Consider the following 26859-nt stretch of genomic DNA (forward strand, 5'->3'; position numbering starts at 1 on the left):
TGAGATACTCAATGCGTAACCTAGATGGTTGTAAGTCCAGAGAGAAATAAGGTCTAGGAGAACAACGTAGACAGAATGATGAGAAGCCAGAAATAATTTAGAGAGAGAGAGACCAGACCACCCCCATAAATATGTAAGTTGAGGCACACGTGACAGGATGGAAACATTTTAGGTGGTAGTTCATACTAGGGTGATAACACATGGTTTTATGAATGGCGGAAATATAGGATTGCTGAGTTTAGTGAACAAGCAGCACTGAGTCAAACAACAACAGCACAGCCACCTTAGGAACCAGGTCTGTTAAGGTCCCAGACAGGGTGGGAAGGGGAGCTCAGGGAGATACCGACGACTGGTATAAAATGAGTTTCTTACAAGAACTGTTAATGCCATACACAGACAGACAGACAGACACACAGACAGACAGACAGACAGACAGATAGACAGATGGACAGATGAACGGACAGACAGATAGATGACAGTATAATGGGCTCTGATGAGAACCAGAGTCCAAGCAGCTTAGATGAGAACGGATCTGGTGGAGACTAAAGACTTCCCAACAGGAGCCTGTGGGCCGGGCTCTCTGCTTCCCAGGCAGGAGGCAAGGGAGCCACAGGAAGCAACGTGAGTGTTACACAATAGAGCTACTACCCCCACCCCCCAGGATGTAAACATTTCTCAGCTGAGAACTCCCAACACGGGGAGTCTGCCAGGGACTAACAGAAAGCAGCTGGGTTCTAACAGAACCTTCTTAAAACCCCCGTCGTTCAGAAGTGAAGGTTGTGTTTTATGTGGGGACGTATTATGAAAGAAGTAAGTATTTGAGGTGGGGTATGGGTGACAGGGACAGGCGGGCCTTATGGCAACTCCTGTTATAAAGCAGCGGCGCCATCCTCCAAAGTTCCTACAAGTAGGCAGGTTTTGTCATACTACACGGGAAATAATGCCTGAGCCCACAGGCCAGTCATGCACTGAAAAGCAGTTCAGTGAGCACATGCTAGCACAAACCAATATGAATCTTAATAGTTTGGGGACTCCAATAGACATCTTCACAAGTTTATGCTCTTACTTTAATAATAAATGGAAGCGACTACACATATATCACCAATTTTATGAGAATGGAAAAAAAAAATCAAAGAAATGTGAAAAATAAAACCAGAAGCTGGCTCAAACCTCCAGTGTGTCTCAAATTGGGTTTGGGCATTTCATCTGAAGCATCCAGCCTAGAGGATCAAACAACTGCTTTATCTGTGACAGAATTCAGCAGGCTTTGATCCCCTTTCTATGTCATCTGTTTCTTGGAATTTGAGAAAAAGACAAATCCTTACACATTGCCAGTCACTTTTTTCCCCCCCTAGAGGCCAAGACACATATTTGAGTCCCTTCGGGCCTCAGATATTTCACATTTCCCTGCATTAGAAGAGGGAAGTAGAAAAGGGGCCACGCAGCATAAGCTATGGAATAACGATTAAAAATATGGGTAATAAAACTAAGAGAATTCCGAAGGATTCGTTTTCTCCTGAGGCTGTAGGCAGCGAATGCCACCTGCCACCTGGGTCTGAGAGTAAGAACCGCCTCGAATTTCTGACCTTTAACCTTGGACTATTATTACTGATCTAGAAGAAAAGCACCTCCCTAGAAAGTCCAAGGTTATATCAGAATCCTCAGCAGCATTCCGAAAGGAAGAACAAACTAATCGAAGCTCAGCAAGAAAAAGCAATGCCGACTGGTGTGCTACTTAAGCCGTGGTAGCTTCTCCCCAAATGTAGAGGCAATTTTATGCATTTGCTTCTTTTACTTTGTTGTAAAATAACCCTGGCCAAAAGCAACTTAGGAGAGAAAGAGTTAGTTTTGGCTTACAGTTCCAGGGTGGTGGAGTCCATCGTGGCAGGGTGACCTGGCGATTAGCAGGAACGAATGGGCCGGCAGCAGGTGCAGGAAACCAGCTGGTCACAGTTCACCCCCATTCAAGAAACAGAGCAAGCAAGAAGTGGGGCCAGACTACAAAGGCCCAAAGCCTACCCCGAGTGACCAGTGACACGTCTCCTAAAGGTTCCACAGCCTTCCCAAGCTGCATCAGTGGATGGGCACCAAGTGTTCACAAGCACGCTTCGAGAGGGAGCATTTTATACGCAAGCTGCGGGTATAAGGACCAGTTTTCAGGTATGTACACAGAATGAATCTATACATCGGTGCACGGTGTTTTACATCTGCAGCTTGGCTAGGAAATTTAGTGTGACCCCGTGAGAAAATAGAAAAGAGGGCAGGAGCTACAGGTTATGGGGTAGAACACTTACCTAGCATGCTCAAAGCTCTACGCTTAACCCCTAGTACTGAAAAAAGGGAAAAGGGGGAAAGGAACAATAGTCATCAGTACTTGAGGCCTTATGTCTAAAGATTAGTTGGCAGCTGTCTTCCTGTTGCTTCAGCACTACCCAGATAGCTTATTCTTCTTCTCTACAATGGTAGGGGCTTGTCTGTGTCCGTTAACCAGACTATGTCAGCATTAAGGCAAGAGCTAACAGTGATGAAGTGATTTACACATGTGATAAGATGTAATAGAAATACTCTAGAATTTGATGATATTCCAGATATCAACTTTCCAAAACTGCAGTCCATTTGCTTGGAGTCAACACCCTCCAAAGACTACTGTGTGCACATTTAAAAGCAGCAGTATTCAGCACTGTGTGTGCTTTCAGAAGAACAGACAGGGTAAGCATAGGCCCATAGTTCTAGTGCTCTGGAGGGTAGGATGAGAGAGGCACACACCGAGAGCCAGCCCAGGCTAGTCTGCCTTTCAAACCAAGCAAACATCGCAGTGTGGTCCTCTGCCTGCCATGCGTACATGCGCACAGCTCCGGGTTCCATCACCAGCAAGGGCAACCCCAAAAACGCTTCTTGGCTAATGTGAATAAAGAAATAGCAACAAGTCAGCAGGAAAACTGTTGCCCTCAGATCCTTTGGGGATTGAAGTTCTCACAGGAGACGTGGAAAGAGCTGATTTTAATTACAAACTTTATTTGTCCATCCGGTTCACAGTTTATACGTGGTGCATCCCACCATATCAGCTTTCAGAATGGTTATTGAGGAGATGGGTGTGGTTTTCTTTGTAATGGAGCCTGACTTTCTAAAAGTTTGGTTAGAACTTTTCATAGGTTTATAAAAGTATTCTCTGCAAGCTAACTGGATATTTACATTTATAGCTTAAATTCAAATTTTGGAAAATATGAATCTTTTAGATTTTTTAAAACATCCTGGGTTTATTTCTTAAGACTTTACTCTGAATGCCACGTGTTCACATGTGCCCATCCTGCCACAAAAAGGAAAAGAAATCAATTTTGCAGTTACATGTAGAAGAATCATTTTCTTTCTGCACTTTAAAAATTATATATATACAGTGTTCAGGAAGGTGTAAATATGAAAATAAAGGAAAGGGTAGCTGTTTTCTAGATGCAGGTACTGAAATTTTTCTGAATCTTAAAACATCCAAAAGAATTACAGGATATAAATTTAAATTAAATGAATTATCAACCTTCTCTTATCTTAAAAAAAATAACTCTGGGGATTTAAATTGTGCTCCTCAGCATTTTCTCTACTGTTAGAGATGATATAGGTTGGCAGTCTGCATCTTTCCATGTGCAAAATTCACAGTGGTCCCATGTCCAGCATATGTGCTCACACCCAGTCACAACTGCAGAGGGACCCTAGGGTGGCTAGGGCTGTGCCCTCCTCTTAAGGACATCACCCTGCCCTCCAATTTGGCAAGAACCACTCAAGAAAAGAAAGAGTATGTAAGCCTTCTATATCCCACGGGCTATGCCAGGCTGACAATGAGCCATTCGTTAGCAATACACATAACACATGGATTTGCTATTCTCTTTTCATCGGAATGAATTGACACCAACTGTCTGAAATCACCTTGTGATACCATTTGAACAGTGTTCTTTTATCAGATCACTTAGATTGTAGAAGTATGTGCCCATGTCTTCTGCCTTTAGAAGTGGCTATTAATAAGTGATAAACTCCAAATACTGCCAGGAAAAAAAAGAGGCTGTGTAGAAGCAGCCAAGGTTGCTGGCCTGGTAATTATTACTCTGTACATTATATATATATATATATATATATATATATATATATATATATATATATATATATATATATATATATATATATATGTACCATTGGTACCCCAGTCAAATAAATACTCCGAGGGGCCTTCCCTGACCGCCCTTCTCTGCAGTGTCTGTGATGCCAGAGCTTCTGTGCCCTCGGCTGGCATCTGTTTCTTCTGTCAAGCTACACATTGCTTCCAGCATGCTAAGGTATGCCAAGGGGATCAGAGGGGTGAGAGCCAGCAGGGGCAAGCCCAGGGTGAGGACAGGAAGGGGAAACCACGAGACCACCAGAGAGGGTCTTGTTTCTTCCTAAGATAAGGCACTGACAGAAAATTTCTTAGGTAAAAGGCTGTGTAAGAATTTCTTGCCATTTACAAAAAGAAATGTTGTCATCCCTAAGTGGCCAGCATCCAGGCTTAGTTAGGTGAGCCCTGAAAAACCGAGGGCTGATCCTCCAAGCTATGTGACTTACCAAAGTGTTCCAATTCATTCAGAGGCCATATGGCATGTTAGGAAAGAGGGGGAGGGAAACAGTCTGGGCACAAAAAAGTATCGGACACTGCCTGTCCATCACTTGCCACTCGGTGGACAGCTCATAAGCCTCCTCAGAGTGCTGTCTTAGGACTCCACACTCCCTGGATGTAAGGTGACCAGATGGGCGTATCTATCTGCTTTCCCTTTGAGCTCATAATAATGCACAATGTTCAAATGCTACCAGCAACAGTCCCAAGGAGCCTAGAGAAGCCCTCCTCCCCTACGGCCGCACCTCAGATTCTTTCAAGAGGGCTACTTCATGTTCTCAATGACAGCTATCTCTTCCCCAGCACAGTGTGGTGTCAGACCATTCAGGTAGATGCTCTCAGCCTTCAGCAAGGGGGGTGGGACTTCCCTCTCGCTGGTCAGGTGGTTCACAGACAGGGTCCTCCTACAAGGAGTCAGTTCCTGGTTGTGGCTGCCTGCCAGCTCTGCCGAGAGCTTCCGCTTCACCGACGTGGCGCGCTGGAACTTGTCGTAGATCTCCACGCTCAGTCGCCTCCTTGTCTCCTTGAACTCAGCCGTGACGTTGGCTGTCCACTCAGCTGCATGCGCTCTGAACTCTCCCACCTGGAGCATGGGGGCGGGGCCAAGAAGAGAGAGGCTATCAACATGGGGAGCTACATCTTGGGGTAATTCTTGTTTTATTTGGGGCATTTATTGAGAAGGTGTCTAGGCTTTGACAGTGACTGATTAGCAGCCATACGGACAGAGTCAGACTCCGACAGAAATGGCTCTCAAATATGAACATACACTTGAGAAATAAAAATATATTTGTAAGGCCTTAGCCACACTTATATTTTGTGCAATAGTCCTGTCATAGAAATATTGAATGCTAAATCAGGTGCAGTGGGGACTATGTGAGACCTAACCTAACCAGCCAGCCAGCCTAACCTAGCTTGAGAGTTCTGGGCCAGTGAGAGACTTGGTCTCGGGAATGAATGAATGAATGGAGAATGAATGAATGAATAAATGAATGGATGTATAAGGCATCTGAGGAACATCTGAGGTTGACCTCTGGCCTCCACACATGTACATACACACATGTACATATACACAAAGACATTTCAAATGTTATAAGAAGGAAATCTCTCAACATCTCCCTGAGTCTTTGGGCGTTACCTATTGCGTACATCTACCTGTAGCTTCCAGGACTTGGGTGTAGAACGGGTCATTGGAGAAGCACCAGAGCTGAGGAAGAGGATGGCGTGCTAGGCCAGGTGACCCGGTGGGACCTGGTAGCAGTATCCAACCTCGTGTTGCCACTTAAAACTTGTCAGTGTCTAAGTGAGTGAGGAGATGCCTTATTTCTGCACCTAGGTGAGCAAAGAGGTAAGAGCGAGCACGTCTACTCTGAGGTAGCCTGAGGAGCCATGCGGCTTAAGGCAGTGTCTTCAGTGAGTGCTGCTGGGAGCAGAGAAAACATCCGACCTGCCTGATCCATCTGAGCCACAACTGTCAAGCTAGAAACGTGCTGAGGCCATGAACTTTACTGATCTCAAGAGTGAACCATTTTCTTTTGATGGTTAAATACTCCCTCAAGTTCTAAGCACATACAAACAAACAAACAAACAAAAAAACACGCCAGCACCTAAGCTGCTCACAGGTCAATGAAAGCCATGGGTGTATTTTCGCATCCTAAAATAGAAAAAGGAGCAATCTTTGAGAGGCTCTTCAACCCCAGTGTTAACAAGCCACATTCCATCACTGGACATACATTTTTGGGTAGGGAGGGCCTAACAAAAAAACTGTTCCTGCACTTAACCTCATCTTCCTGGGCTTACGTTAACTTGTTCTCTCTTTCCTGTCAAGCAAATAACAGAAGTTCCGTTTTGTTTTGTCTTTAGATATGTTTGTTGCCTTGTGTTTTCAGTGCTAACATGGAAAAATTAATTGACAGTTTCTAAATTTCCGCGCATTTCTGAATAACGACGGGTACAGCTATTGATGACAATATGACATGTGTGTGTACCTGGTTATAGATATTAACGTGTATGTGGGCACAGGCATCACGGGAACATTGACTATCCTCGGAATGCGGCAAGTGACGGTGGACTGTTTTCACACATACCTTTAAGAGTTCTTTAATTTCCCACTTGTATTATTCTAACATCTATACCACACCCCTCCCCCTGAGGCATGAGAGAGTGTGGACAGACAGTAGGACCTGGGGTGGTGGGAACCTGTACAACAGCAGCATCTGCGGGGCATGGTGGAGCCTTTGCACATGGAACTCATACCAGCTGTGACTGCATGCACAAGACCCGCCCATGTGCAAGCCAGCCTAAAGCCCGTGTGAAGCATGGAGGGGCTCAGACAGCCCCCAGCCCTACCAGAGGAGCTTTAAGCAATGGTGGCTGCTGATGAGTCAAGTTCCTTTGGGGATAGACCCTCTGCCCCCACCCCCACCCCTGCCCCCGCCCCCACCCCCAGAGGCTCCCCATGGCCCAGCATATGGTCTTACACCCATGTACAAACAAGCAGCACTAAGTGGGCCCTGTGTTTAAAGGAAAGAACACACGATATTGGGAGAGAAAGTTGTGGGGGTAAGCAGGAGAGAAACAGTGAATTTGGTCAAAACATCTCACGAATGAATGTGAAATAAAATATGTTTTAGTAAAGAAGGAATTGCTTGCTACCTCGGTCTGCCCCTGGTGGGGGTGAGGAAGAGAAATTAAAGCTGGAAAGATACATACCTGAGACCAAACATGGCTCCCTCCGAGGCAGCAAGCAAAGAGGTGGTCAGAGTACCGCAGTTGAGCCTGCAGGTGGGGCCTGCCATATATGGTTCCCCCTCAACTAAGAACAGATGATTAAATTTAACCTTTGATTTGGGGGAGAGAGCCATTTGGCTTCTGTCAGCTTGATAGAAGCTACAATCATCTGAGAAGAGGGAGAGCCTCGCTTGAGGTAATGCTTTCATCAGATTGGCCCATAGGCAAGTTCGGGGGGGCGTTTTTCTTGATTAATGACTGATGTGCAGGACCCCAGCCCACTGTGGGAGGGGCCACCGCTAGGCAGGGGGCCCTGGGGGCTGTAAAGAAGCGAGATAAGTGAGAAATGGGAGCAATTCAGCAAGCAGCATTCCTCCACGCTCTCTGCCTCAGCTCCTGTCTCCAGGTCCCTGCCTCTGCTTCCCCTCATGGTGGACTAAAAGGTGTGAAGCCAAACAAATCTGCTTCTCCCCAGATTCCTTCTGGTTTGGGTGTTCATCACAGAAATAAAAGCAACGAAGGACAGGTCTACCCAGAGGCCAGCAGAGCACAGGCAGTATTGTTGTGGTAAAGCCAATCACTCAGAGTTGGTTCCCTCTGACTCCCACATGCAGTGATCAGCCACCATCCACAGTTCACTCTCTGCTTTCATTTCTTAGCCAGATGTCTGCCCGCCCAGGCTAACTGCGTGGAGCCACGGTCCATGCACTCTTCGTGTCTGTGTGCCTCCTGTCTGACACAGCGAAGTGCATTCTGTGAACACACACACACAGTGTGCTTCCTGTGTGACACAGCGAAGAGCATTCTGTGAACACACACACACACAGTGTGCTTCCTGTGTGACATAGCGAAGTGCATTCTGTGAACACACACACACTGTGCACCTCCTGTCTGACACAGTGAAGTGCATTCTGTGAACACACACACACACACACTGTGTGCCTCCTGTCTGACACAGCAAAGCACATTCTGTGAACACACACACACACTGTGCGCCTCCTGTCTGACACAGCAAAGCACATTCTGTGAACACATACACACTGTGCGCCTTCTGTCTGACACAGCAAAGCACATTCTGTGAACACACACACACTGTGCGCCTCCTGTGTGACACATCGAAGTGCATTCTGTGAACACACAAACACTGTCCCGGGGCCTTGAAACGATACATTTAACGTGAAAAGTTTAAAGAGCTGCTTTCTCTGCAACTTCAACTTAATTTTAAAGACAAATTACAGCTTAAAGATTAAATATTTCCACTAGTAAGATCTGGAATAAAATAGTTTCTAGGTTTTAGTGTCAATTATCCTAGTTTATTTCCTAGCCCACAATCCTAATAGAAGTTAAAACAAAACAAAACAAAAATAACCCTGAGGTCTCAGAACGCATCCTCTCTCTGAGGTGGGACTCAGTGTCCCCTTCAGCATTCCAAGTATTGGGTTGATTACAGACATGCCTCTTGGCCAGTTCTGGAGTAAAACTTGACACTTATTATAAAATTGTAATTATGATGGATAAGCTGAAAGGATTCCACCTGATTGTCACTTCTTTTTAAAAAATATTTATTTATTTGATTGTTTATTTAATGTATACAGTGCTCTATGGCGTCCAACGTCTTTCCATACCCCAAAGGTTGCTGCTCTTCTAGATGGGCTACCTCCCTGATCCTGGGTAATGCTTTATCTCTCTTCCTGTCCTCCCACTCTCTCTCTAATCTTACAAAAGGAATTTTTACTATAAAAGTTGTATTTGCTTATCAAAACTCAATTGCTAGTCTTTTCATTGGTTAATTGTCTGTTATTTCTGGCTAGAATATAAGCTGCCAGTACACCCTCGACACCTGGGACCTGGTATATAGCAGACGCTCAATAATGTAATAACCACATCTGTGCCAAGCACACCCTCCCAATCTGACATACTGCTGATAAATGCCCATGCTGCTGGTGTCCTTGCCCTGTATTCGCTGACATTATTTTCTTCCTCTTCCATACATGGTAAGTGGGGGGAAAGCCCTTTACAAATGAATTGTTTTGCAAATGGCAGTTATTTCAAGCCAGTCTGGACCCAACGTTTCCTGGTTGTTATTGTAACTGGCAACACAGAGACAAATAGATTATTTTTCACTTTTGTAGACACAAGATTTTTTTTTTTTTTTTTTTTTTCTGATTTTACTAGGGAACCAAACTCAAGTATGAATCTTCACTCTACCACGTGGGCACTACAGATCTGTGTTTCTCAACCTCTCAGCTTTGTGGATTGGAGACAATAATAGAACCTCTGTATACAGTATTCTAACAATCCATAGAGCAATACCCTTGAAGGAGCAATGGTGGGCATGCATGCACACACACATGCGCGCGCGCGCACACACACACACACGCACACATGTGCTCATGCACACAAGTGCTCACGCACACACGCACACATCCAGGATGTGACACGATCCACCCAGGCCAGCCCTAATGAAGACAGCTCTTTTTACTGAGTTCTAACTGAGAAGTTAGGCAGAAGTCTGGGCAGCCCCGCTACTATCTTTTTGGCATACTCATGCACAAACTCTACCTTTCCACGTCAGAAACAGGACCTAATTCTAGGCATATCCCCTCCCCCTCCCCCAGATAGCTAAGTATCTCAATTGTGAAGGCATCTTCCTGAAGATCTGGAGAGAGCACAGCACTCTCTTTGGCCTTTACCTGAATTTTCTCAAGAAGCAAATTTCACAAAGTTCCTAAGGCCTCGCACAGGTTGCTCCTTGTGACAGGAGAACTGTGCCAAGCCAGGGAGTCCTGCAGGCAATTAGGGAAATGGCAGCCATGAGAAGGCTTTGGGCTTCTCTTCAGTGGAACTCCGTGTCTGGCGTGGGTGGGCACGACTTCCCGCTCCGGGGAATGTGATTTTCCGTATATCTATAGAATCTGCAATGGCAGACAAACAACCTATGGTTGATAAATATAACAAGGCCAGTGTGTTGATATGAGGCCCAAGGATAAGTTCATTATCTATTAATTCTAAGACTAAAAACCATTCTGAGAAATGCAAAGAATTCGCACTAGACCGAAATCCACTCTATGGCTGGTGATGTTATTAGGGTGAGTGTGTGTGGCTTGGCTATCCTAGGGAAACAATGTATCAATTCATAAAAATAACCCCTTGGGCTGTTCATAGCAATGCTCTCTCTTAATTGTGTCTTTCTTCACCATTCATCATGATAGTGAACTTAGGGAACATAACTTCTAATCTCCGTGCTTGAAAATATGGAGGAAAAAGAAAACCAAAACATCCAAAACCAAATCAAGGCATGCACACGAAGGACAAATTATCCCATTCCTTAAGAAAAAGATTAATTTGTTCTCATTTCTTAAGAAAAAAAAAATAGCCTCGCATGGTGGCCTGTAATCCCAGCACTTGGGAGTCAGAGGCAGGTGGATCTCTGTGAGTGCGAGGCCAGCCTGGTCTACAAAGTGAGTCCAGGGCAGCCAAGGCTACATAGAGAAACCCTTCTCAAAACAAATCGAAAAAGAAAAGAAAGAAAGAAAGAACGAACGAAAGAAAGAAAGAAAGAAAAAACAACTTCCTTTACAACATGCTCTTTAACCATCAAATAGTGCAGCATCCTGGAGTGCAGAATCAATTTAACACTGATCAACAAATATATTCAAGAAGTAAAGGTACTGTATCAAAAAAAAAAAAAGATTTGAAAATTTTGGGGGTTAGGGTTAGGGTTAGGGTTAGGGTTAGGTGCTCAGCAGCTAAGAGCACTTGATGCTCTTGCAGAGAAGCCAGGTTTCACCCTTAGTACCTACATGGTTGCTCACAACCATCTATAACTCCAGTTCCAGGGGATCTGGGGGCCTCTTCTGATCTCTGTGTGCATTATACACTATGGTGTACATACACGCATGCACACAAAATACCCACACACATAAAGTAAAATCTTAAAAAATTTCAAAACATCAAAATATAATGTTCCCTAGAGCATCAAATATAAGTAAATTTTTGTTGTCTGAAATGTTACCCTAGTGTTCTGGAAAATTTAAATGAATCCCCATGCACTAAATTGGTTTTGTGTTTGTTGGATTTTATTTTTTAAAAAATCTTAAAGCCCCTTAAAGCAGTGGTTCTCAACCTTCCTAATGCTGCAACCCTTCAATACAGTTCTTCTTGAAAGTTGTGACTTTCAAACATAAAATTATTCTTATTATAAACCATCATGTAAATACCTGATGTGCAAGCGTCTGCCATATCACCTCTGTGGGAGGGACCTACAGGTTGAGAATGCTGGCTTAAACAGCACTTCCTCTCTCTTTGACATAGCAACGTACATGATTTTATGAAGAAGCATACGGCCACACTGTGGTCCTGAATGGTTACCATGGATGTTCCTCAGGGCGGGCATTACTGAAAAGACTTCTGGACTTCAGGTGTTCCTAGCTTTCATCTAGTTCTCACAGTATCTGACTGACGACAGCAAAGGCAGTTACATACCACCCTTTCCTCTCAGACTGTCCGTTTAATGGCCCCTAACTCACCTGAGCCCCACAGTTGCAATGTCATCGCTGCCTGGTCTGCCCCAGTTTTCTTTCTGAATCATCATGGTTGTGTGCTAATGGTTCAGGTTGGTGCTTCTCCATCTACTTTGCTCTCCTTTCATTTTCTCTTCCCCTGACTTGCCTTTGCTCTTCAGGATGCTGGTCTTCTCTCTCCCTGAGAGACATGTCTTTCCATTTGCCAAGGATCTACTTCCTGGTGTCTCTTTGATCCATATTTCAAGGTCAGTTCTCCCCTGAACCCACAGTACCTAACTGACTGTTCCGTGGCCTCACTCCAGATGACACGATAGCTTTGCAAGCAAACTCCAGGTCTCCCCCGTGACACTGCTGGCCTTCTCAAGCCTCAGGTTTGGCGTCTGACATCATCAGAGCACCTGCAACCACTAAGCTGCCCAGCATCACCCCTCCCTCTTCCTCTTCCTTGGTCTCACATCAAAATGCCTGCAATTCTTGCCACACCGTTTCCTCTCAGCTCCTTGATTGACATCAGTCCACCCCTTGTGCTGTCTCACCCAAACCTCCCCAGAATCTCCTAGCATCCCTTTCCCCCTCAAACACATTCTCCATGCAGCAACCACCCCATTTTATAACATCCAGACTTTTCTGAGAATCTCATGCAACCCAGGGTAACTTGTCTATCCCTCCAGACTCAAGTCTCAACAGCCGCCCTCTCCAGCTCTAGCGACAGGACCTCTCTGCATATTTCTTTTTTTTTAAATTTTTTATTATTAATTAATTCTTGTTACATCTCAATGGTTATCCCATCCCTTGTGTCCTCCCATTCTTCCCTCCCTCCCCTTTTCTCCTTATTCCCCTCCCTAAGCTCCCTGAACAGGTTACACTTGCTTTGCCTCTTGGACTTGCCAATCTCTCAGTCCAGAGAATAATGTTCCCCATCCCTCTTGGTTAGTTCCTGCTCACAGGGAACTGAATAGGCTCATGAAGCAGTTTCCCAATCCTCTAGATGCATCCTGATCATCTGCTTCTTCCTGGGCCGCTCTGCACATCCTGATCATCTGCTTCTTCCTGGGCTGCTCTGCGCATCCTGATCATCTGCTTCTTCCTGGGCTGCTCTGCACATCCTGATCATCTGCTTCTTCCTGGGTGGCTCTGTACACCCTGTCCTTCCCTCCTAGTGCCATAGGTACAACTTGTTATGAGTCTAGGTTTAATTTGCTTATCTGGCTTCATGACAAGAAACAGGTTTTGACTGCTGTGTTGGTCCCACTGGGCATTTCCAGCTTCTGGAAAAGTGTATGCATTGGGAATTCATCCAGTTTCAGATGGACAAATCAGGTGAATGACTGGCAAACCAATCATCAGATTCTTTATATATAATCAAGTCAAAGGGAGTCTGTTTCCTCAATCTGATGAGACATCTTGTTCCTCTCTGCAGGCAGGTCTGCCTACTGATGGCCCAGCATGCTTCCTCAAGCCTAGTCTCTAAGTTTCTGGTTGTGGGGATGCCAGGCCTGCACTGGCTCCTCTAACCAGGCTGCCCTTCTCGCCTGCCCCTCCTCACCAGTCCACTCTCCATTTTTATAGCTGCAGCTGCTTTGCATGACCATACCCTGTAAGCAATTGCAGACTCTGGCCTTCCCTGTCTGTGCTGGCTGGCGGTGGGCCTGGCACGGCTTTCCCAGAGAGGGAAGAGCCATTCTGAATGTGGAGGGAACCATCTTACCATGGGAGGAGGCTATGGATGAAATACAAGGTCACAGGACAGCTGAGCTCCAGCATGCATTTCTCTGTACTTCCTGCTTGTGGGAGCAATGTGCCCAGCACCTCACAGCCCCATGGCAGTGCCTTCCCCACAGCATACCAAGCTCAAAGAAAAACGCATCCCTCCTTAAATTGCCCCTTAGCAGGCACTTTATCACACTGACAAGATAAGTAACTAACACACTGTTCTTATGGGATGCATCTCTTTGGAAAGCCAAGCATCTTCCTCAGCAGCTGCAGGCATTTGCTTAGGCTCTAAGGCCTTTCAGGGCAGCAAAGCATCCTAACTACAGAGTCCTGGGCTGCTTGCCTTTCCCGCATTGATGCATAAGCCTATAACTTTTGGTTCCTGTGTTATCCCAAATAATACTAGGAAGAACTGCAGCGATGTATTTTAAAAACAAGCACTTGCAATATTTTGTCTTTTGAAGGCTAAGTTTCCTAAATTTCCTGATTGGCAGAGTGGACTAGGATGGCCTGTATAGCTCTTTTGAATGTTTCTGATCCATACATTGTACAGGAGGCTTGTCAGTGTCCATCAGGAGTGTCTGTCACTCCACTGGCTCCCATCATCGATGAGACAGATGCCTTGAGAGCCGAGCATGTGGCCCAAGCACTGTATAAGGCAACATCTACAATTGTAGTAACTCAGAGATGTGCACTCCCTCCCACTTCTACGGGCCACTTCAGAAGCCACGCACACTTCCACACTTCGGAACTAGTGAGAAGCTGCCACTGCTGCCCGGCACCAACGTTCTCCTGTGTGCACAGCAGGGCTTCCATCCTGATCTTGATGTTCTGAGTCAGTGGCACTGGCACAGCCTCAAAACAAGGTAACCCAGAAACCTGGGGTGCTACTCAATTTCTCAGTACTACCCAAACCTCAGAACCAATTTTAACAGTATAAAAATATTTACATCCTGTGACAAAGGCCAATAATTTACAAAAAAAAAAAAATATATATATATATATATATATATATATTCCAATCAAGAGTTTCTGGCAAAGAGAAAAAAATAAGCACATAAGAAGTAATACTCTGAACACAGCTGCAATAAACATCATATCAGATGCCATTGTCTTTTGAGAAGTCTGACGCCGGTAGGAACTATTTTCTACTACCACGATGGGGCTAAATATTAAATAAAATTATTTTATAACTCATTACTAACATATACAATAATGAATGCATATAAGCAAAAGCATTAAAAGTATATAAAATGACAACTGGATTCTAACAATTGGGCACCTGTTAATAGACCAAGATATGTGTTGCCCTTTGGAAGGTGTAAACATTTTGGTGTAGTGTTGTTTTTTTGTTTTGGGGTTTTTTTTTTCCAGTTACCTCTTGGTGCCAGTATCTGTCACATGAAATATGCTGCAGAGCCTGTTTCAAGCAAACCCTGAAGCAGGGTCCTATGAGGATTTTCATTTGCTCAGGACACCTAAGCTTCATAAGATCCATCCGAGCAGCATATCAAGGCACAGAAACATGGCGTGGTGGAATCTTTAATTTTTAATCTTATAAAGTAAAAAAAAAAAAAAAAAAAAAAAAAGACTTGATCTATTTGAGTCCAGACTTCTGGGCTGTAACTCAGCCATGTTTACTAACATGCAATTTATTAGCCTTCCACTCCATGCAGAGAAAAGATTCCTTGGCCTGACTTTTGTGGCTGTCTAAATGAATCTGTGTCTCGAAGTCTCATCTCGTCCCAGCTGGTCCACTTTGAAAGGCAGGAAGCCCAACACGGTTTCAGGGAACTTTCCAGTCTTGGAAATGATTTTCAAATCAAACTTTCTAAAAGTGTGGCCTTTGTAAGTGCTTATATAAAGACATTCTTCTCTTCCAAACTACTCTACAAAGTACCAGCTGTACTCTCCTTGATGCATGATGCAAAGAAGCTGTTTCTGAGAGACAGAAAAGAGAGTCCATTTTTTTTGAGAGGTAGAAAGTTGAGTCTGTCTCTCAGAGGTAGTGATTCTATTCTTTATTTGCTTTCTAATCTACCTTTTTAGCCATGTTTCTATCAGAAGAAAAATTTTCCCATCCTGCCTTTTACTTCCCCTCCCTTCTGCTCCCCCATTGCTAGGCAAGGGTGTGCCCATGAGAAACAATTGCCCTAACATAGTGACATCCCTCATTTTTTGGTAAGAGAACCACTTTCAGGGTACATTTAATGGTCACCTGTCTCCCCACAAAGCAATAGTCATGTTTTTCTGACCAGTGTGGCCTCTACAGTACTAAAGAGTGCTGTCTCATGTGTCCCATTTTTGACACAATTTAGCAACTAGTCAACAAGAAACCAGACTTCACCTCATTTGAATCCTGCTGTCTGGCTCCTCTCTACTAACTTCATCATATTTAGAATAGTTCCCAACCCAACTGTGCTGACCTTGATCATGTCACAAAGGATGGATCTATTCAGGGTAAACTTCACATTATCTTTTCAGTGCTTACCTTCACTGTGTCCCCTCAACCACAGAACATTCCAAAACTTTGTCCCCTTAACCATGTCACCAGAGTTCTCTCCGCTTCTGTGTCCCAGCCATGCGACACACTCCCCAGCCATCTGCCACCTTTTAGATCCTACAGTCTTTTTGGTTCCAGTCCCGAAGAGGGACATCCACATTGGCCAATACTGTAAACTGGCCCTCTCCTAAAGATAAGCACCATATTCCAGGACTGCTGTCATCTGCAGCTGCTCCAGGGAACATGGCAAACATCTATGGTAGGTCTGGAGAGGAGAGCAGCCATACTTCCATTCCCACTAAGGCCCCATCAGCTGTCCCAATGACCTCCTCCCTGTCTTCCCACGCTCACGCCATGTACAAGGCCTTCCTTCCCTCTGTCCGCTCTTATTATCCTTCCTTCTCACCCCCTTTCCTTCCTCCCTCCCTCCTTCTTTCTTCCCCTCCAGTCTTACAATGTCCCCCAGTCATCTTCTTCCTACACAACCTACCCTGCCTTATGTAAATCTTATGCTAATTAGTTCTGCATTTGCTTCTCCAATGGCCTCTTTGAGTTGAAACCATCATGTCAGGTCAGCCAATCCCTCTCCTAGACCACTGTGGACGGTCAATTTCTCCCTGGAATTCCAAAGTCTGCTCAGTTACCAGTACCTACTGCAAATACTGGGCAATACTTGTGGGCATCAGCCCTGTGTCCGTGGCTCTAGTCTCTGTTGTTGGTATAGACCTAATAACACAGAGCCTATCCTCTCTGAAAAGCCCTCAAAGCCCAACACTTCGGCCTTGGCAATGAATGTGAAGGAACCTTCAGCATCAGGAGCAAGTTAACCAGCATCCCAGGGCCTTGACCAGCATCCTTCCTGTTCCTTTAGATGGTGAGATCATAAAGTAAGGTACTTTTCTCAGCACTCAGCTGTTCACAGACCTTAATGCATCGAGGAAAGTTAAGTATTAAAAGCAGCCAGCTGGGCTGAACACATCCCCCTGGTTCAATGTGTAAAAATAATCGGAAGCCTACTTTGCGTTCCATTTTCAGAGACTGCCAAGATGTAATTCCTAACAATTAGCTTTATTCAGTTTCTGAAGTATTGACATTTCATTTTATTGCTGAACAGCACTGTTAAAAGGAGCAATTTAAATTGTCTCTTTACCAACCAGGTTAAAAAGCCCTCCCAACCCTAAAAGGCTGGTGGCATAAGTGTCACGTCATTCTGACAGAATGGTATGCAATTTTGCCCGCACTGGTTCAGGAGAGTTTATGTAATACTCATAAAGTCTCCTGACCCTAAACTACCTTTTGTAGTTACTGATTCTTGAGCTTGTCAACAGCAAACATACATGTGACTATGCCGCATAAAGATTAGGAACGACAACATGAGTTTTTGGTTTTAATACCTTTGAAATTCCCCCTGATGTGCTAGAATTGGGGTTCCTGCAGCAGTCAATCAAACTGATATAACAGCTTATTCCATTGTACAAATTGTGATATTGAAATATATAAAACAGTTGAGAGCAAGCATGTACTGTTTAGAATACAGTTACATGACTGAATTGTAGAAATCAGATACTTGCTTAGCTGTCAGTCAGTGCCAAAGCTGTGTCAGCCCCATGGTGAGCTGGTGGCAGTGGGCTAGAGGGGCCGGAGGCAGGACTCTTCTCACTGTCTGTTCTTAAGGGCTCGCAGAAAAAGCCAAGTCGAAAATCCTGACCCAGTGGGGGAGATGGTTCAAACTTATAGACATTCATCCTGAAACGAATCCATTCTATATGAATGAAATGGAACATTTTTTTTCAACTGATTGGCTTTTATTTTTTTTCCATTCTTTAATTTTATTAATTTATTCATATTACATCTCGATTGTTAGCCCTTCCCCTGTTTCCTCCCATTCTTCCCTCCCTCTCATTTCTCTCCTTCTCCCCTCCCCTATGTCTGTGACTGAGGGAGACCTCCTCTCCCTATATATGCTCTCAGAATATCAAGTCTCTTCTTGGTAACTAGCTATCCTTCCTCTGAGTGCCACCAGGTCTCCCCATCCGGGGGACGTGGTCAGAAAAGGGGCACCAGAGTTCGTGTGAGAGTCAGATCTCACTCTCCACTCAACGGTGGAGAATATCATGTTCGTCGGCTAGGTCTTGGTAGGGGTTCGAAGCTTACTGCCTATATTCTCCTTGGCTGGTGCCTTAGTTTGAGGAGGACCCCCAGACCCAGATCTGCCTGTCATAAAGTTCTTCTTGTAGGTTTCCAGGACCCTGTGGGTCCTACTATTTCCCCTTTCTTCCATGCTACTCTCGCCTAAAGTCTCAATAGGATGTCCTCTCCTCTGACCCACTTTCTTGGTAAGTAAAGATTTTCATGGTATGTATCCCTTGGACTAGTGTTTTGATATAAGTGAGTATATACCGTTTGTCTCTTTTTGCTTCTGGGTGAACTCACTCATTATGATAATTTCTAGATCAATCCATTTGTCCACAAATTTCGGGAATTTCTCGTTTTTAATAGCTGAGTAGTATTCCATCGTGTAAATATACCACAGTTTCTTAGTCCATTCTTCTACTGAGGGATACTTAGGCTGTTTCCATGTTCTGGCTATTAAGTATAAAGCAGCTATGAACATGGTTGAGCATATGTCCCTGTTATGTGGTAGGGCATTTTCTGGGTATATTCCAAGGAGTGGGGTAGCTGGGTCTTGAGGAAGCCCTATTCCCATTTTTCTGAGAAAGCGCCAGATAGCTTTCCAAAGTGGTTGTACTAGTTTGCATCCCACCAGCAATGAAGGAGTGTTCCTCTCTCTCCACATCCTCGCCAGCATGTGGTGTCATTTGAGTTTTTGATCTTAGCCATTCTGATGGGTGTAAGACGGAATCTCAGTGTCATTTTGATTTGCATTTCTCTGATGACTAACGAGGACGAACATTTCTTTAAGGGTTTCTCGGCCATTTGATATTCCTCTGTTGAGAATTCTCTGTTAAATTCCAAGCCCCATTTCACAATTGGGTTGTTTGGTTTTGTGGTGTTTAATTTCTTGAGTTCTTTATATATTTTGGATATTAAACCTTTGTCAGATGAAGGGTTGGTGAAGATCTTTTCCCATTCTGTAGGCTGTCGCTTTGTTCTCTTGACAGTGTCTCCTGCCTTACAGAAGCTTCTCAGCCTCATGAGGTCCCGAAATGGAACATTTAATGCCATCTTAAGATACATTCAGAAAACCTAGGTTTAGTAACAGTTTGTCTGTCCTCTATAAAAAATGTTTCATGTGCACTCCAAAGATGTGGGAGCAGTCCACTAAACATGCTTTTCTTTCTTCTCTCTTCTTCTCCCCTTCCTCCAAAGTGTGTCTCCAAAAGTGAGGTGGAAGAGAGTTAGGTGCACTGGATTTAGAGAGGCTGCTTTGGCTCCACAGCATGAGAGAAACATCCACCCAGGAGGCTGCCTCATGCTGGGTTTCAGTCTGAGACAGAAGAGAAGGGGAAGTAGAGCCAGCAGGAAGGACTGGAGGCCAAGCATCCCTGTGAGGATGTGGTACTGGGGACCATTCAGAACAAGCAACGTACAAAGAGGCCGGTGCAGTGAGAAGCCAAGAGTTACAGGAACCGGCTATTTTATCCTAGACAAGAAACAAGTTACAGATATTGCAAGGTGTGTGCTGGCTAGTTTTATGTCAACCTGCCACAATCTAAAGTCACCTGGGAGGAGGGGACCTCAATTAAGAAAATGCCTCCAATAATAACTTATAACCAATTCTCATTATTTAGAGAGAAAACAAGATTGGACTCAGGGATGTCTCTCTTTTCCTTTATCTTTCATTCTTAGGTTTGGAGCTAGGTTGAATATAGAAATATATAGGGATGATAGGACAAAAAGTAGATTAGTGAATCTACTCCTTAACTAAATGCCTTAATTGTCATTCACAGGGTTATTTTTAATTCACTGGTATAGAATTTTGTATACAGATGCAAAATAAGCTTAATTTTAGATACAGTGGTATGGAATTCAAATGTAGGATTATTCTCCACACTATATGTATATATTTTTATTCTGATATGAGGTATTGTACCCATGTAACTCAATTATAAGACAAGGTTTACTTCCAATACTTTGAAAGTGCTATTGCAGGCTGTTTAGGATAAGTAAGTTATACAAGTTAATTGTTAGTTGATCAATTCATGGTCATGTGAATTACTAATCCATTTTTATCTTAGGTGCAGGTGCAACATACAGGTATGATTCTATACAAAGATAAGGTAAAATAGTTAGATAAGGTCTTCAAAAACCTCAGAGACATATAGAATGTGGTATTTTAAAATGTTTTATTATTTTAAAGATTCGCTGACAATGAGACAGGTTAACTCCTGGCAACACCCAGCCTACCTCAAAGTGGATGATGAGCATCAGAGAACCTCCTTATGGAGATGACTTCAAATATGGCAAACCAGCTACTGAACAAAATGTCCTCCTTTCAGCCACAAGCAGAATTCTGCCTAAAAGGGCAAGCTTGGATACAGGCAGAGTCAATGGCCAAACTCTGCCAAGACAAGTAACCAAGTCCTCAATAGTTCCTGCTTCACAAATATGTCTGTCAGATATATTGGGCCAGAAGGCTGGAGATGATGCTCCAACATTATAGAGAGTTTTGGGTGACTGTTCAGGCAGCAAACTGTCTCTGTCATCTTCTCATTTGGGAAGCTACTAACCTGCCCTCCCTGTATACTCAGGTAAATAATTTTATTCCTTCTCAAGTCTCTGATGGGATTGAAGACCAGATAGCTTAGTTTTACAATTAAGATTAGTTGTTTAGGGGTTAAGATGTTTTAGGTCTAAATAGATGTTTTAAGTTGGTAATGATGAGATATGATAGATATTGATTTACATTCAGAATTTTAGACTCACCAAGCTAGGAAAGATGTTTTCTTCAAGGCTGCCAAATACAAATAGCCAAAACATTAAGAATGTAACATTTATATAATTCCTGATTGTTTTATGGTTCTTCTTGCTGTATGTAGTTTATTTTATATATGTATATATATATACATATGTACTAAACAAATATTTAATAAAAATAAAGCATGAAAAAAGGAAATAAAAGAAAATGCCTCCAAAAGAGGCAAGCCTATAGGGAATTTTTTTATTATTGATTGATGGGGGAACAGCCCAGTTTATTATGGCTTTCTGTGGATTATGTCAATACAGATACACAGGTTACTTCTCCCATCTATGGACCTATGAGGTGCACACTGCCCATGTGTCAGTGTCATTATTTATGATGTGCTTGAGTTGCTGAGCCTTTGCCATGGGAGCCCCTCACTACTCTTTTGTGACTCCTGACGTACGTCTTATGCTCTGCTGGGTGAGCATGCTAGGCACTGCCAAGGCATTCTCTGTAGACAAAGGTAAAGGGTATTTTTACACATGAATACATAGTGTTTCCTTATGTTGTTTTTGATTATCCATATATCATCTACCAATCATTTATATGTCAAATACCTATCTGCAATCTATCTATGATGTATCACTCACGTGTCTAGCTATTGATTTGTGTGTCTGTCTCAGAAAGGTACCACCATAGATAGATTACAGATAGGTATACAATAGGGTTGATACTAATATCTCCAATTACAATCCAATACAAGAGAGTTGCTTCTGGTTTTGTTTTCACCATGTCTTAGGGTTTCTATTGCTGTGATGAAAACACCATGACCAAAGAAACATGGAGGAAGGGGGAAGGATTTCTATATCATTGTTCATCATCGAAGTCAGGTTTAAGCAGGGCAGGAACCTGGAGGCAGGAGCTGATGCAGAGGCCATGGAGGAGTGCTGCTTACTGGCTTGCTCCTCATGGTTTGCTCAGCATGCTTTATTATAGAAGCCACATTTATTCTTTTAAGAGCCATGAGACACAGGGTGGTGTTTATTTAATATGCATGCGTGGAAGGAGGGCATTTTTAAACGCATGCTTGGAAAGTCATTACTATTTATGTCCCAATGAAGGGGGCAAACTTACAAAATCATCCTTGGGAAGCTTGGAAGGAGGGTTTCAGACTAAAAACTCTCTCAAAGAAGGCTTTCAATAAATTTAAACAGAACTAACCCTAAAAGCAACAGTTTGATATCGGTGGAGACATATATTTTCCATCTCCATTTGCACATTCAGCAGAGGATACTAAAAACTCAGTGTAATGTTTAGGAGATGAAATCAAAGAGGCCTTTCTTTCATTGAAATCTGTGTATCTATGGAATTCTCTGTTTTCAGACATGATAGGCATTAAGTTAAAAAATCAAAATAAACAGCCTTGTAAAGCAAAATGAGGGCTTGGAATACACTGATAAACCTATATCTAAGAATTAACAAAGCGTATGGACCACACTGCTGTAATTACCAAGTTTTACCAAGAGCAATGAAGCTCCTGTGTTATGAAAGCTATAATTAAAATATGCAAAAACTTGCTTACATTCATTCTTGTTAATTTGTTGATTTGCATGGGTTTTGAGTATCTTTCCCTGTAGAACAGGGACACAGTAGCATGCTTACGCAATATGCAGATAAATATGTAGAGGCACATGGTCAATTCTGTTTTACTGGTAACATTTCATAGTAAAAACCTGGAGATTACTGGGAAAAGGCAGTGATTTATGGGATTCTCAGAACAAAGCAGGCTATGTTGTCCAGAGGTTGGAGTGATAGATCAGATGAACTGACATGGCCATGGGGTTCCTGGCTCTAAGTGATGGGGGACATCGTGTGAGACAGTAACTTTGCTGTGCTGTGGCCATGGCATCAGGGAAGTCTGTGACATATGAGCCAGTTAGGTGAGGAAGGACAAAGCATAACAAATGACAAAGAATCTTTTGTCATGAGCTACTGGATGGGTAGGTGTCCATGTTTCCCAAGAGCTGAAGCATCATCGGATGCGACGAGAGCAGGCCATCAGTGGGAGGGAGTGATGGGAGGAGACATAGCCTCCTCAGCATCCTGACCTTTGAGGTGGGTCAGCACGCAGTTGGATGCTGACATCCTGGACCAAACTCTCACACCAGCCCTACTGTGCCTCCTTACCATATTATCAGACATCACGGCCATTAAGTTACTCTTAGTCACATGGTCCCACTTGCAACCATTCTTTCATCTTCCTGGCTTCCTATGAAATTTCCCTTTGGTGTATTAAACGCAACCAAGGTACTGTATCTCAGCTCCCGGGTAGTGTACCAGGCTCCTCACTCAACTCCAGTCACTGTAGGCTGATTCCACAGGTTATTTACCTTTTAATCAGCACCACTGATGTCAAATGTGGAATGGATTGGCTAAAAATCTGAATTACTGTTCTCATACTAATGAAGTGATTTGCCTTTAAACCCTTCATCCTAACTGGCTGTACACTATTCATTACAGGGTGTGTGGGGTGGGGGTGCAGGATAGGGTATGTGGGGTGAAGGGTGCAGGATAGGGTGTGCAGGGTGAGGGGTGCAGAATAGGGTGTGCGAGATGAGGGGTGCAGGATAGGGTATGCAGGGTGAGGGGTACAGGATAGGGTGTGCGAGATGAGGGGTACAGGATAGGGTGTGCAGGGTGAGGGGTGCAGGACAGGGTGTGCAAGATGAGGGGTGCAGGACAGGGTGTGCAGGGTGAGGGGTACAGGATAGAGTGTGCAGGGTGAGGGGTACAGGATAGGGTGTGCAGGGTGAGGGGTGCAGGATAGGGTGTGCAGGGTGAGGGGTGCAGGATAGGGTGTGCAGGGTGAGGGGTGCAGGACAGGGTGTGCGAGATGAGGGGTGCAGGATAGAATATGCAGGGTGAGGGGTACAGGATAGGGTGTGCGAGATGAGGAGTGCAGGATAGGGTGTGCAGGGTGAGGGGTGCAGGACAGGGTGTGCGAGATGAGGGGTGCAGGAGGAGCGGTCTTGCTGCTGCTTGCAGAGGCTCATGAATTCAGCCGCAAATCGATATACTACTGGTTCAGAAATATTTTTACAATGTTCCAACTGTGCACAGTGACATGCTGAAGAAAATATTCACAAGAACCAGGAAGAAGTATTTTTCCAGCTTCCTTTTCAAAGGAGAAATTGCTTCCAGAAATTTCTCTTAAAAGTAAGTTTTCCAGGGACTGAAGATGGCTCAAAGGCTCAAAGCTCTTGGCTGCTCTCTCAGAGGACCTGGGTTCCAGTCCCAGCACCCATGGGGAGGCTCAGGGGTTTCCCAGCACCCACACAGAGGCTCACAACCATCCATTTCCACAGGATCTGATGCCCTCTTTTGGCCTCTGTAGGCACTGTATGCAAATGGCTATACATGCGGGGAAAATACCCCAATACAACAAATGAACAAAGAAATAAATATGATGCACATGCTACTAACACATATACAAAAATTAACTTCACTTTCAGCAAACAGTTTTGATGATAGTGTTTAGAAATTTTATTTATACATGGATGATTTGTGTCTGGGCTTTGTAAATTATTTATGACTACTGGGAATATAAAGGTAATATAGATCATGTTTATTATATAGAGCAATGTGTAATCTATGTACCATATAGTACAAAACAGTATTAAATATGATACTATGTCAATATCATGCATTATTAGGCATGCTATATATAAAATTTATAAGGTATTATTATATAGCATTGTTTTACATGTAATAATCTATATTACATTGTACCATATACATTGACATGCAGTGTAAGTGTGCCTTGTGTACTGTAGTTACATTATGAAGCACTAGCCCAGAGATGTCTTTCTGTCACGATCTTGAGTTGGGATGGTGGTAAATCACACCTTTGTCCTTTTATGAACCAGTAGAAAGCTTTCAGAGGCAATCAGGAATACAAATGAATATAGTAAGAGCTGGGCGTGGTGGCGCACGCCTTTAATCCCAGCACTCGGGAGGCAGAGGCAGGTGGATCGCTGTGAGTTCGAGGCCAGCCTGGTCTACAAAGTGAGTCCAGGATGGCCAAGGCTACACAGAGAAACCTTGTCTCAAAAAACTAAAAAAAAAAAAAAAAAAAAAAAAAAGAATAGTAAAAGTGGATATGCACTTCCTAAAACCAGCAGTGTTTCCCACCCTGTTTTAATGAGGGAAGGCGGCAGAGAGGGTCTAATAAGGCACAGTGTTCCTGTACACTATGCAGGCGCTCCCAGCTGCCGTTCACAGCCAAATATAGCACCGAGAAATTAGTCCTCAGAAATATTGCCTGCTGCCGGGACTGCTGTGTCTGACAAGAGTGGGGCTGTATTCTCATTACACAGGAAGAGCTGGCAGAGAACAGAGAGGAGGGGTGTGCAGGAAGGGCTAGCATCTCACGTAGCGTCCGAATACATGCACCTGAGCCAGGTGTGCAAGTGACTCTACCTCCTTGGCTGCGGCCCTGCTGGCTTGGAAACTTAGGGAGAACAGTGACTCTGAATATAAGTAGAGACCAAAATGGCAAAGTGGGCTCTGATGCTGTGTCTCCCCAGTCTCTGGAACAGCCTGGCTGGCAAGCACGGGTCATAACTTGCCCATGGAGATGAGAGCTGTCCACAGCAGCCACCCACACCATAAGAAAAGGAAGAGGTTCTGTCCAGGCAGAAAGGGAAGTGGAGCTCGCACTCCTGCTGGGTCTACATTTGGTACTTATATCCTTATTTATGTCTCAGACAACACAATTTGACCTGTTTTTGTGCCCATGTTGCACAGAGCTGTGCAGCAATAAGTTTGTTAGATCTCACTGTGCTTATTTTAAGACGCCTGTATTACAGAAAGTGCTTAGAGAGCAAGACACATTCTGGAAAGTTAAGAAAAGCCAGAGGGAGCGATGCCATATGTATCTCTTTCTCTAGGACTCTGCGGGCAGGGTCTCTCCAAGACTGCGCAGACACCAGTGCTATTCATCTTCGGTTGATGAAAGCGTACCCAGCTTCACTCTCTCACAATAAGCCGCTGCTTAGAGTGGGTGGATTTGCCTGTGCTGACTCCAACATCTTCAGGGCCTTAAATAAAGCTCAGGGAGGCTTGAGTTACCCCAAGTCCCTCCTTCACGGAATTAATTATCATTTCTCTCAGTTAAGTCTGAAATATGCACGTGTGATCTGCATAACAGAAAACAAAAGCTTCCAGGGAAATGAAGATGGGTTCACAGATTCTCTTTCCTGTAGACTTACACACTTCACCAAACTACCAGTGTCTCTAGGACGCCACCCTAGGCACGTGACTGGTTTGAGGTATAAACACACCTGAGCACCTCAGTACACATAGGACTACAATGCTATTCATGGGTAATATATGGTGACAAGTGGAACGTATTTGTGACTGTTCAGAGGCAAAGGACACAGACAGATAAGCCAAGCCCGCTTCTGCCTCATTAAGCCACACCTAGTCAGGAATGAAGGAACTGCAGCAAGAACTAAGTAAACACAGCACAGCACTTATAAGCAGTAATTGTATTTGAGATATTATATCCTGGACCCCTGACACTAAGATCACTTAGGGTTCCATCTCACCCGAGTCAGGATGGATGGAATCCAGAAAACAAATGCTGCCTGCCTAGGATGTGAGGAAAAGGACCTTAGGCATTGGCAGTAGGTGTGCAAACTGGTACAGTTGTCCCTCTGGAAATCAGTGTGGAAGTTTCTTCAGAAGCTAAAAACAGAATGGCCATATAGGCCACTCTTCATCAAATACCATGCGAATGCCATAACACTACTACAGCAATATGTACCTGTCCATAGTCACTGCTGCTCTAGTCACTATAGCCAGGGAATGGAATCCTCCCAGATGTCCATCA

The 26859-nt window shown here is 44.0% G+C and overlaps 1 protein-coding gene across 3 annotated transcripts in view; it reads right to left on the reverse strand.

The window, feature by feature from the left end:
* Nucleotides 1–4163: 4163 nt before the first annotated feature.
* The window catches only part of Kcnk2 (potassium two pore domain channel subfamily K member 2), a 151983-nt gene continuing 129287 nt past the window's right edge, over nucleotides 4164–26859 (reverse strand). For all 3 annotated transcript variants that reach the window (XM_051148120.1, XM_051148121.1, XM_051148122.1), the window contains one exon: nucleotides 4164–5216. In XM_051148120.1, the coding sequence (XP_051004077.1) occupies nucleotides 4899–5216 (318 nt within the window). In that variant the 3' untranslated portion in view covers nucleotides 4164–4898. The remainder of the gene's footprint in view (nucleotides 5217–26859) is intronic.

The sequence above is a fragment of the Acomys russatus genome, chromosome 6 (assembly GCF_903995435.1).
Source record: "Acomys russatus chromosome 6, mAcoRus1.1, whole genome shotgun sequence".
Taxonomy (NCBI): Eukaryota; Metazoa; Chordata; class Mammalia; order Rodentia; family Muridae; genus Acomys; species Acomys russatus.